Source organism: Tenebrio molitor, chromosome 7 (genome assembly GCF_963966145.1).
Source record: "Tenebrio molitor chromosome 7, icTenMoli1.1, whole genome shotgun sequence".
Lineage (NCBI taxonomy): Eukaryota > Metazoa > Arthropoda > Insecta > Coleoptera > Tenebrionidae > Tenebrio > Tenebrio molitor.
This window is the reverse complement of record NC_091052.1, coordinates 4,256,939-4,270,434: the sequence shown is the minus strand read 5'-3', so window position 1 is coordinate 4,270,434 and position 13,496 is coordinate 4,256,939. Positions and strand designations below refer to the sequence as shown.

The following is a 13,496-nucleotide window of genomic DNA, read 5'->3' as shown; positions in this document are numbered from 1 at the left end:
ACTCTTTTTGTTGATAAATTGTACCACGGAGGACATCATCAGCACCAGCTTCACTAAGGAGGTCACAACATTTTGAAATTGAAATATTAATGGAAGAGTATTCAGTCGTTCGGTAACCGCGTAGCGAGACGCACCTGCGCCAATGTTGAACCTGATATTTACAGCGGTATCTTGTTAGAAAGTGCGTTATTTGCTCTTTAAAACCATAACTGGAAAATATTCGGTTATTCCGGTTTTTTGTAAATGTAAGTATTTGACTGTGCTACCTCAAAGTGACTTGAATGAAGTTTCAATAAAGGTATAATTTCCGGAACAACGGAAATATTTTTTCTAGTTTTTATGTTTTCTGGCAAGTGTAGTTGACCTTAAAGACAATCCTTGAACATCAAACGATTCGTCGTCAAATCGATACATTCCTAATAAGAAAAAAAATTAAATTGATTTTTATTGTTTCGTCAGCTCATTCATAAGTTCCACTCTGATTTAGTGAAAAGTTCACTAAACAGAGCAAAAATGTCTATGTTGTCTTTTGTATCGTTTGTGTGGACATGCACAATGTAAAAGTAACATAATATTGTTTTAATCGCAATTGCAAATCTAAATCAATGATAGCATTGTTGTACTAAATAGGATAATAACTTAGTCGAGTGAATCACTTAAAGTTTAGTTCAGTGGATGGGTTTTGTGTTGGTTTTGTTCTTTAATACGTTGACAAGGTTCCCAATTCAACAAATGATAATCGCCTGATTGTAGATAATCAAACACGCAAGTTGTTTCGCCGAAATAATTTAAAATAAACATTATAAAAATTATTTACATTGTTCAATTTTAATATAAATTTATTTTGACCGAAAACTATTTTAGTGCCAGAAAATTGAATTCAACTTTTAACTCGTAGCTAAACTATAAATTTACCTCTTCATGTTGTACCTAGTACGTAATAAAAGACACATTGCATTGATTACCTACCTTAATGATATGATATGTTCAAAGCACTTATTGTTAGTACATAAAACGGATATTGCCTCGTATCGGGTTAGAATGTCGCAAACAAGAACAAAGTTTTTTTGGTAGTCACGCTAACGTGAAAGTTACTTACGATAAGACAGGCAAGATATTTGTGATATCAAGGAAAATGTGTTTTATACGGATGAAAATTGTGTTGTGTAAAGACATTTCTCATTTTGAAGTTCAACATTAATCATTGTAGAATGTATAAGTTTGTTTCGATACGTCATTATCTTCTGTCAAGACATTCTGTTTCACCGTCTTAGTTGTCCTACTTGTGTAAATGCTATTTTATCGACACTCAAAAGTCAGGCAAATTCAGTTTTAGTTGCAAAACGAATCTGTACCAATTTATTTAAAATTGTATTAGAAATTAAATGTGGAACAACAGAAACCAAAATCTTTGATTTTGAAATTGTTTTATTTTTACTTTCCTTTTTTTTTGACGATCATTGAAATAAAGCACAATGGCGGTGATGTTTCCGAAATTATTATTATAAACTAAACAAACCACTATGAAATTTTTATGACACATAATTTCTTATTGCAACATTTGAGTACGTGTTTTCTTTAGTAGAAAAAAGTGTAGAAATTTAATTACATTACAGTTAAGAGGCCTTATAATAAATCAGGTATTTTCCACATGATGATATTTATGGTGTTTTAAATTAACTACGTGTTTTGCATATGTACTTTGTTCATTTAAGTAATTTTTTCAGTGTACAGGAAAATTCCCCTACCAAAAGTTCAAAATTGTATAATACTTATAAATTAATAAATGAGATTTTAATACATATATCTATTATGTAATAAATTATGCAAAAAATGCACCGAATGTAGAAACTTATTGTGTCATATTTACACAACTTCTAACCAAAATTCCTTCCTGAAGGTTATCACCCGTGAACATGCTTAGTTCGTAAACTGTGCAAAATGTTTGAAAAATTGTCAAATTTTGAAGAGATTTAAAAAAATTAGTTCATCAGTGGGACAGGCAGTTGCATGTCACTACCGCAACACATAATTATAAAATAACTGTTCTTGAAAATTTAATTCTTATTTGAATGGCGGTCCAACAATCTATTCTGCAAAAAATGAGGTTACCAAATATGTACTAAAAATTATGCCATCAAGTTATTGAACGGTGTCGGGTATGCTAGACGTGGTCATGACGGTGAAATATGAAAACTTCTTTTCTAGGAAATGTTTAGCTTCAACAGTCCAGAAGGATTACGGATGACAATTTTTCAAACTACATATTACGTTACATTATACGTTACATGTCAGTGAAAGTAGAACCTTGATATAGAGAAAACTGCAAACCGTGTAAAACTATCCGTTATTATAAGAGAAGTTGTGAAATGCGAGTGAAATGACTTGCGTTCATTTGAAAAATTTAGAATTTTCAATAAGAAAACTCATCGTTTAGCCAAGGAGGTCTTAAAAGATTGAGGTCGTGCTATATAAAATTTGTTTCCGCTGTCTAAAATAATAGTGAGGGTATCCAGGAAATGTTTTAAGGCTAGATGGCTAGTTATTTTCCCAAGAACTGAGGTTACTGAGGTTAATGAATGAATGAGTTTATCAAGTTCATGCCAAGGAAGAAATAACAAATTTGGAACTATAAATGTCTCTTTTAATTTGCAGAATTATGACAGTTACATTAACGGCAAAACACGATGTATCGAAATCCGACGACAATGACAATGAAACATGCTGTAGTGATAAGGTGAGTGAACCAAACTTTCTATTTACGATCACATACAAATGAAAGTTACTCATTACAAATTTTTTTAAAGTAGGTACTCAACACAAAAAGACAAACAGTAATCGAGGAAAATCTGTTTCTCTATAATAATAATATCGTAGAAATATGTAAAAATCGAACTTTCCTATGTTCAATATGTCTTCAATTGTATTAAAAACAATATTAATTAGTATTTGGATTTGCTCAATTTGCGTAGAAAACACTCAGTAACCTACTTAGAACGGAACCTGCTTTCATGCTGAAGGTTCACAATTAAAGGAAAGATAGAATGAAAGTTAAAAGCATCCGAAGAGATCATCTCATGAAAAGGTGACGTTTGCAATATTAAATCTAAGACTTTCTCTAAACAGACACCGACAAAAACGCAATTTTGGTTTTGTCTTTCAAATTTCATTACTATGCAATGTACATTTATTATATAGCTGACACTTTGAATCCCAATCAGTTGTTATGTAAATCATTTCTGTGTTAGTGTGTTAAATTACTTTGTAATTTCTTCATCAGTTCAAGGTTATTAAAATAAAAAGCAACCTAGTGTTTTGATTAACAACCAAATTCAATTTATGCCTGTTTATACAACACTCATTGTTTCTAATGCAAAATTATTGTCCTTACATTACGTTTTCTTTTGTTTTTCTTTTTTTTTGAGATATGCTTTTGTCTGTAAATTACCAATGTTGAAATTGACGTCTATTAACAGGTTTTGTTGCAGAGGTTACCTCGCGCAAATGAACTTCTCTTGTAGCAGGACTACAGGAAATTGTTTTCACCTGTTCCGATAACAGCGAATTTAATACTGTAATGTCAAACTCGTTACAAATTTATAAACACGTAATCGACGTCTGAAACACACAATGTATTTTATTTACGAAACTAAGTTATTTATGGGAAATATGAAAGAACGAACAATCGAAGTAAAAAAAAAACAGTTTTCGTGGCAAACCTCGGATGACGTAGTTTCTCTTCTTCACCGACTTTTTATAGCGCGGCCAACATACACGCGAAGAAGTGGTTACAGTGGAAAATTGATTATTTAGTGCTTCCCGGGAACGAAATAGATGAAAGAGTAATATAGTAATTACTTTGTAACGATAAGGAATTGAGCAGAAAACAAAACGAAAATTTTATAAAACATGTACGAATGATCACGTATCATTTGAAATGAATTGTGTGTGGTTGCGTCTACAAGACAGTGTCCGTCTGTCAATTGTCAGTCTTGTGGCGTCAGTGTCGCTTATTGCACACTTCTAGCAGGGCAGCAGGAACCCCGAGAGATGTAATCCTGCAAACGCGATGCGTTCCAAATTACAGTGACTGTATCGCTTCCGCGCTAATACTGAATAATTTAAAAACAAAATTGAGCCAATTTCGACACAAACAATACTTGGGGATTTGTTGCAGGACTGTGATCATACCGAAGCTCTAGTGAAGCATCTCATTAAACAGCCATGCTCAGAGGATAAAAAGACGGAGGAGAAGACGAAAACTAATATGAACACTTGCGACGAGATTTATTATGAACAAACCAAAAAGCTTTTTACTTACAAGGAAGCTCCTGGATTCATAAAACATAACTCTTTTATTTTATCGGGATACAGGGGGATTTTAAACTCGCAGCTGTGCATGGAGAGGTAAGGATCACCGAGGTATTTCTTTTTCATGTTGTATCATATTATGTTTCAGTATTTTCTGGTGGACAAACGAGACAATCAACATATGGTCGCATATTTTTGGATTTGCTCTCTTTATAGGCGTGACAGTTCGCGACGTCGTTTCTTTGGACGTCTACGCGCATTTCGGTGATAAGGTCATCGTCGCGTTTGTTCTGCTTTGCTTTCAGGTAATCGTCATTTTGAAAAATACATTATGACAATTACTCATTTTCCAGATCTGCATGCTGCTGTCCGCACTGTACCACACGTTCTCCTGCAGATCTGAGCGTGACTGTGATCTATTCCTTTCGTTTGATTTGTTCGGAATTGCCTTGTCTCTTCTCGCCATTTACACCTCCGGAATATACTACGCTTTCTGGTGTGACCCCGGCCACTTAAAGTTTTACACTTTGACGATTACATTTATTTTTGCGATAGCGATGCTATTGCACGTTCCAAGTTTTAATGTTAATTCCAACGTAAAAATGTTGGTTTTTGTGGCTTGGGCCGCCTATGGGGTCGTCCCAACTGTACACTGGGCGATACACATGGGCTGGTTCGAAAGTCCTTTAGTTTGTGTGAGTTAAACAATTTGTTTTAAATCGTGCGACATTTATGTGAATCTGTTTCAGCTTCTTCTCCCGAGGGTTGTGGGAATGTATGTGATAAGTGGATCAGCATTCTTTATTTATATTACTAAAGTACCTGAACGGTTTTGCTCAGGAAAGTTCGATTATTTCGGACATTCTCACCAGTGGTGGCACGTGTTTGTAGTGGCCGCTTTGTATTACTGGCACTGTACTGGAATGGTCTATCTGGAATACCGATTCAACCATGCGTGTGCCAGTCATGCCACTTTAATATGACAGTAGTTAATAAATCAATCCAAATATTTGTTGTTATTACATGTTTTGATGTATTTATGGTGTTGTAAATATTCATTTTACAAAAAAAATTAGATAATTTTCACTTGAGTGAAATGTGAGACTTTAGGAAAATATTCTAGTTTGTTTGATAATGTCGTGTGTGCTCAAATAATTATGTAATAAAAGTAAGCGATGGCACTTATCAACTATACGATTAGTAGGTCCTACTTTAAATAGAAAACTTTTATTTTTATGATTAAATGTTTTTAACACTGGTCAATATATAAATTACCTTGAAGAGCTATACGTAAAACGTTAATTGTCAATTTCAAGGTTTATAGAAAAAAAAGCTAGATTATTGTTACCATGGAATATCGTAAAAAAAAGATTCAATATTTTACGTAATTGTACACAGTGATTCTTTTGATCATCATAATTAAATATCCTTATTTTAATTCTTGTTCAGATTTTTTATTCATGAAAGTGACTTCACACATGGGACGTAGTAATTATACTCAACACTTTTTTTTAATCATTAATTTGCAAATAAAAATAAAAATTCAGTCAGACACATTTTAATATAAGTTTAAAATAATAAATTTAAGATTGTTCTCTGTTAAAGACATCACCAAATTTGTTAACAAATTCGGTTTGAATGTCAAGATTTATTGGAATGTTCAATTTCACTAGTATCGTTACTTGTATACTACAAAAGTTTACTGAATAGAAAATACGTGTCTCAGAAATAAGTAGGTAATAGAACTCCTTAATAGTAACAATATATTTAAATATATTTTTTTCCTAAACCTTGAAGTTATCCATTTAAAATTATTGAAAGATTTGTCACAAATTTCGTTACCCGCCTATTGGGATTATTTGCTTCGCCGATGCTGATAAGCGAAGAAGAAAAAACAAATGCAAGAAGACTTTCACTTGTTTTTTTGCTAACTTATGCACAGCGGCTAACTGCTGCGCCCGTTACTGTGACCTAAGAGTGGAAGACCCTAATGAATCACCCATACCTAAGATAACGACAAAATGTCTCCTAAAATGAGTCTATTAATCCGCAAAAATTCTCATGAAGTAATCAGAGTAATCACTAATCATTACACGAACTGTTCAAAGTGACCGCCGCTATTGTCAATACAGTAATGAAGGCGCCGATTAAATAAGTCTTCCACTCTTTCCAGCATACCTCTGTTATTGCGAATTCTCCTAAAACTTCAATAGTATCAATTGGAATCGAATATACCAACTCCTTTATGTACCCCCACAAGAAGAAGTCGCACGGAAATTATTTGGATTCGAGAAGCACTCCCGCACGTTTCACCATACACTACACAATATCAATGTATTCAATATTCGAAAATAAACGCACCATTTTCACAAAATTTTAGCTCAAATCACAGAACCAACACGTAAACACCTGCCTTGTGCAGTCGGATAAAACTAACTAAAAATGTAATCCTCTACCTCGGTCGCAGAGCGAAAAAACTGTATTCTAAAAACACAATGTTATGCGTTGATTTTACAAAAACTATCATTTCACGGTCACTGTTATTGCGTCAAATAACTAGAAAATAGATAGGTCGTTAATTTATGGGAGGATAAAATTCTGAAATGAAAATTATATTTCGAAAAAATGGTACACAACAATTTTGTTGTTCTTATTTATTTCTGACATACGTTGTGTACTTTTCTAACAAATACATATTTTATGTAGAAAATCCCTTCAAAATTGAAAGATATTTGAAGCTTTCGTTTAAAAAGTATTTGCTAGCTCAATTCATCGATTAGTTTAAAGAAGTAGCTTGATGCACTGAATATACTGAGTGTTTCAAGTTTTATACGTCTACCAAAATAATTGGCATATTTATTGTACAAAATTAAGTTAAAAGAAAGAATAACAATATTTTTCACAGTAATTTTGTTATAGTAAATGGTTTTAAATAATTTTAGTAGATACTGAAAATACTTTATTTGATGTTTTAATGACATTATACAATTCCAAAAATAAATAAATTTTATGATCATGAGTGTCGTATGATTTAAACATTAAATAATTAGAAGAGAGTGCAGTGCATATAATACACAGGGAATTTTATTAGCTAAAGATTTTTTATAAACAGTACAGGTAAAACTTGGTACAGTTGGTTGCAAAAAAAAACGGGAACTGTCAGAATAAAATTGACACATTTTTACAATTTCTCCATAGTGTGAAACCTTGTTATGGTGAAAATTCAATGACGTTTTTATAAATTATTTGATAAGTGTTGTCAAGTAGACATTTAGATAATTAATTGACAAATGGACAAAACCAAATTTACTTTACGAAAATTTTCATTTCCCGTTTTTTTTTTTGAAATCAACTGTACACAGTAAAATTTTTTATCTTTATTTCGCACGAAGAAAAAAATAAATAAAATTCTCGAGAGGCCTTTGTTCTTTATTATATTTTAAAGTAAATGCTGTTGAAGAATATCTACTTATTGATTAGTGAACGAAGCTTTCTGTCACTTAAATATAGCTTTTAACTCACGTCACCAGATGGCTCTTAATACATATTTTTTATGTGTGTCCCTCGTAGTTGATCAAATGAAACCTAGATGGAAATCGCAAACTTAAATTTTAATTTACTTCATTTTCGTCCATGTAATGCGGTAATAATCGTTATTACGACTAGTAAATAAAATTGTATTGGTCTTTAGTTGTAATAATGTGTAAACGACAAGATAGCGTACAGGAATTGGAAAAAATGTTTTTGGTTTAATGACTGTAAATGAAGGAGCAGTCCATCTTCGGAGGCGGCATCTTGAGCCATTGATCCCTCAACTTGTGCCGCCAACTCTGACTGGATTTGTTGGCTCATGGGTTTCCTTAATAATTCTTCTTTATTGCCTCACCCGCTGTTTTCTTCAGCTACTTCACCTACATTTTTGTATGATTAATTTCCCATTGTTACCTACCTTATTCTTCTGCATGGCCACTTTCTATATATTCATTTACCTTGGACCTATCGTTTATTTTTATCTTTTTTTTTTCAAGAAAGCACTCAAAACAAATTTGCTCAAATTAGCGCGCGCGATGAAATTTTACGAAGTGCAATTATCAGGATAATGTGCTTATTGTTTCCTGCTCTCGACCCCAGACCTCTAAGAAATCATATAAAATAATAAAGGCGACAGTGAGTAGTCAGGTAAAGAGCGACGACAAATAGATCAAACTCCGGGCGATCCGCAATTGAGTAGAAAGCTTTGGTAATGATCTCTTTTGAGCCCTGGATGAGGCAGATATAAATTTGTGGCGCTTTCGCTAACTCCGGAGTCGGGGACAAAATGGCGCTCCCCTACTCGAGACCGTTACCATGGCGACATTTTCCTTGGAAGTCAGACTGTGAAAGGTCGCAGCGTCTTCGCCGACGCCGACGCCCATTCTCAGAAGCGTCTCCTGAGGAAGTTCGCGAGTGGAATGAGTTAGGGAAATGCGAACTCTGGAACCGGTAGGACTAAATTAAGCGAGAAATCTTTGCGTGCATAATTAGAAGCAACGAGTCGTGTCGGGCTTAGGCGCTTTCCCTCCGCCTTCCCGGGCGTGAGTCTTGTTGTCCCCGTTTGATGTCTCCTGCTTGATTTATGAAATTTCACATCTGACATAAAAGATGAACCCGGTTGCGGGTGATGAATTATGCCGTTGCGAACTTCGGACCTGGGGTCTCCGGAATCGGACCCGACGTACAGAATGTACAAAGGAGGCAATAATACCTGTGTAATTAATTTCAATACGGAACTACCGCCTTAATTAAAGATGTCGCACTTTTCCCGTATTTTATATTTCTTGACGAGGATGCAATCACAATACAAACAAAATAGATAATTTGTTTTGTCCATAAATTGAAACTTCGAAACTAATCAGTGTAGGTACTTTTAAACTTTTTTAAAGTGATTTTTTAACCACCGAAACGTTAGATGTGTTAACTTTAAATTGAAAATGAATAGGAAATACATTATTTAAGATGGTTCCTACATTTCAATTTTGTATTCTCTTTTAAAGAATATTTAAAAAATCTTGCAGATATCTGAAAGATAGAGTAAAATTCAAATTTGGTGACGAATTGTCAGTGTCGATTCAAAAAAGGCTTCGGACTAGGTGGGAGTAAGTCAGCACAAAATAGTATACCTATTAAGTATCAAGAGCGGTAAGGACATTTTACCGATCGAAGACAATTGTTTGGAGGAGGAGCGCAGCGACAATTATTATCTGAGATCGGTAGTCCTTAACGTTCCTGATGCTTATGACGTTTTTTGCGCGATTCGATATTTATTACAAAGCATTCATAAAATAGGCAATCTATTACACTTGCCATAATGTCGATTTTTCTATAGGTAGCAATCTGCAAACAGTTACCGCCATTGCAGTTTTTTGTGAAAATATTATTGACGCCAGTCGTATTAAAAAAGAAGCAGTAAAATGAGTGATCTTAGTGATTCCAAAAACGAAGTAGATGTTGTGCAATGTAGAAGAAGCTTGGAATGTGGGGCGTTCGGCTCTGATTTCTGAGAAATCCAGAGTCACCCGTTTCGTCCGCTACATTGTTAGCTAATAAAGGTGAAGACCTTCTTGGACTGCAAAGACACGGAGGTTGGAAGTCTTCAAGTACAACTGATTCAATTTGCAAGAAAAATTCTTCATGGCGACACAAATAAAGAATTTTCCAAACCAACAACCTTAATGTGTAATCAAGAAGACAAGAAAAATTCGGAGTATGAAAATTTTGACAATGCTAATGTCACGGCAAGTCCGCTACTGTTATTTCTAGCGGCAAGGAAGGCCGACTACAAAAGCTGTGTAAGTTTCCAGAAAGTGCTAATAACATCTTGTCTTCAACTTCTGTTTTCCAAAATAAGCTTCCTTTGACAATTGGCAGTTGTCATAGTTGTATTTTTAATATTGATGTTAATAAATAAGCTATTAATTGTTCCATAAAAATTATTATAATGATTGATTAATTTTAAATAAATGTATGTGCTTACCGTTCTAGAACGCCAAAATACTTACTGTCGAGTTTATTGTAAGCAACTAGTAAACACAACTTACTGTCTTGGAAACAGACGTGGTAAACAAGCAAATAGAGTTCAATCGCGCAAAAAAATTTTTTTTTTAATTCAAAAAGTATGCCATCTGAGTGGGTCATTTTATGTTTATTTACTACTATTCGTGTCAAGTTTAAAAAAATAATCTTTTTATCTTGACTCAAACGTTTTGTATTCGTTACGTAGGTACTTGAAATTTTTAGAAAATTAAAAATATGCTCGAATAAAGTTTGCTTTCTTTTTTATCGTAGTTTAAATTTTGTATTTTATATGACAGACACCATATAACTATATAATATTAAACTGGATTAAGTTTATTACGAACAGTTTACAAACTCTATAAAAATGCAAATTGTGTGTATATGATTTTTATAGGATCTACATAACATTGACTTATTATACTGATGCATTGTTTTAATTAGTGCAATATTCTTTTCCAGTTATTTTAAAAGATTATATAATTGTTTTTAATTTTCGGTTTTGTTTTATTTATTTATTATGAAAGTTTTATACCTATCACAAGGACATAAATTTTGTATCATAAAATAAATAACTTAGATAAATATTTAGACCGTTGCCGGTGGAAATTCGAAAATACTAGAGTAATTCGGTAGTACGAGATTAAAAATCTGTGATTAAACCGTTATTAGTTGAACAAGGGTAGATACCCACAAATTTGATTCATAAAACGCACAAGTGAGGATTGCATATGTTAGCAGTCGAAATTACGAAATCAAATAAGAACGATAGGACCAGAGGGCACGTTGAATATATTATTGATATGAGTGATTTGCCGTGGCGTGAAAGGCCCTAATACCCAGCGAACATTTCAATTACCTCCATAAGCCCATCGAAGGGACACAAGTGTCTGTAGCACGGCGATATTCCTTGATATTTCAATTATTACGCAAGATTTGCTAATCGGATCTTCCGGATGCCCGAACTCCTGTAGATGATGCTGTCGTAATGTTCCCTAATGTACCCCTGTTCTCCAATGTACGAGACACCATCATCATTCCCCCGAGATTACTGTTAGAGAAGAGATTATAACGCAATCAAAATACAGACCAGCTTACAGTCATATGATATTGTTGACTCAGACAGCCAAAAGTGCAATTAGACCAATAAACTACATCGAACACGATCATTATGCTACCTCGATTTGCACAAATTTAATAACAAGGCGATAAACGCCGTTTAATAAGGCGAGATGACCAGGAACGACACTGAATAAACACGTGTCGATAACCGTATCGAACAGCATTTGGTGGATATTTCTAATTGCGGTTAACGGAAAATATTTATTAATACAATATTTATTTGGCATATGTTATAACAATAGTTGTAAAAATAAAAAAATCCATATCAACATATGTATCGCGCAAATTACATTCTGTCGATGTCACGTTTTCATGCAAATAACTTATTTAATTAAATCATGTTCATTTGATTGTCATAATTTAATTTTCTCGACTGATATTCTCGACCCTCTTCAACGATGCGAATGCCATTCGTATAAATAAACGACATATGTTGATTGAGTGTAATAACTGGTATTGGCCCGTGTATACATTGACTTGATGATAAACCCCGAAATTGCGTGCTCGAGTGCTAATTAATTTGTTTTATTGTTATTTTCTAATTGTGGCACGATTTTGTAGCGGATTCATTAATGCAGATTATTAGTTTTAGGTTTACAACGGTTTACAAGTTAGCGCTAGGGTTTAAGGGCTCTTCCGCTATCGCTCGCGAATTTACCAATTATTGCGGACAAATATTTAGACATTTTCTTTTTAACCTGCTACTGTCTCTCACTTTCACCAATTTGCATTCAATTCTTATCAATTCCCTCTAACACGAGTGACAATGTAGAAATCGAATGTTTTCTTTTCTTCAGGTCACCACGGAAGACGAAAATACATATGTAAAAAAAATATCTTCTAACATTACAATGCAATGAAGAACATTTCATTAACGAAAAGTTGGAAAACAGAAAAGTTGGACACATCTGGATAGGACTGATTTGCTCCAGTTAAGCGGCTGTTTGGATTGTGCGAATTTACGCATAGAGCACCAAGAAAAAATTCTTAAAAACAAAAGCATGTAATATTATATCACAAAGATTTTTTTTAGAAAAATTTCAATTGTACCAAAGAAAACGAAATAAATGTATTGTTGTTTGTAATAGTATATTATGATACGAGTCTTATAAGAAGCATTTTATCGCACGCACGGGTTTAGAGCACGACGAGCGTAGCGAGGATGGAGTAAGTACGATAAAGTGCCTTATAAACGAGATGTCATACAGTATTTTTTCTACTTTGCCACTTTTTCAATGAAAAAAAAAATTAAATTTAAAATCGTTAAAGTTGAAGGATTCCACCCAAGGTCACGTCTGCTGTCTGCCGCGACACCACAGTATCCGTCAACATTAAAAAATTAAATTTCATTTTTTTTAGTACATATTATTATTATATCACGCCTTTTCCTATTACGATACGCAAAACAGTATCGTAACAGCATCAGTACGAACGCAAAGTAGAAAAATATGTTTTTGTTGTAGAATACAGTGTTCTACTCAACCGATATCCACTGCAAATATCGAGTGACTTTTAATGATTGAAATTATTTTTGCAAAAAGTGAGGTTAGTTTTAAACAGATGATCTGTGATCTGCAATCCGTTGTGCCAGGAACCATCCAGGAACACCCGATATAATCTATCTTTTGATTTTCCCCTAGATCAAAATTCAACAGCGTTGCCACATGTATCTTCGCCGTAAATTGCGATGTTGGGGATCTTTGATACGTGAACAGGGTGTAGAGTAATGAAGAATAAATTAAATTTTTCTATAGTGTCTTGACGCGGTACAAATATTAATGTTGCTTTAACATTTTGAAATTAAAAACAGCATGATTCCTAGTATGGAGTACGTTCATATGCAAAGAAAATTCCTAACTAACCGCATCACGATGTCGTTTAAAAATCTAAACCTTTGTTGCACCTCGAGCAGTTTAGCAACTTTCACGATACCAACTTTTAATTAGCAAAACCCGAACTAATTGTCAAGAGTTTAATTATTCCATCCTGTCTCCTGCGGAAATCTGCACTTC

At 33.7% G+C, this 13,496-nt stretch overlaps 1 protein-coding gene across 2 annotated transcripts; it reads left to right on the top strand.

Annotated features, from left to right (window-relative positions):
* Positions 1-87: 87 nt before the first annotated feature.
* LOC138134408 (progestin and adipoQ receptor family member 3) lies at positions 88-5,569 on the top strand. Of its 2 annotated transcripts, XM_069052662.1 has the most exons (6): positions 88-245; positions 2,656-2,737; positions 4,178-4,407; positions 4,460-4,616; positions 4,665-5,006; positions 5,061-5,569. In XM_069052662.1, exons 2-6 carry the CDS (start codon positions 2,660-2,662, stop codon positions 5,292-5,294), a joined length of 1,041 nt encoding a protein of 346 aa, XP_068908763.1. In that variant the 5' UTR covers positions 88-245; positions 2,656-2,659; the 3' UTR covers positions 5,295-5,569. The 2 variants fall into 2 exon arrangements, with proteins under 2 accessions (XP_068908763.1, XP_068908764.1); XM_069052663.1 differs by lacking the exon at positions 2,656-2,737.
* Positions 5,570-13,496: the final 7,927 nt, after the last annotated feature.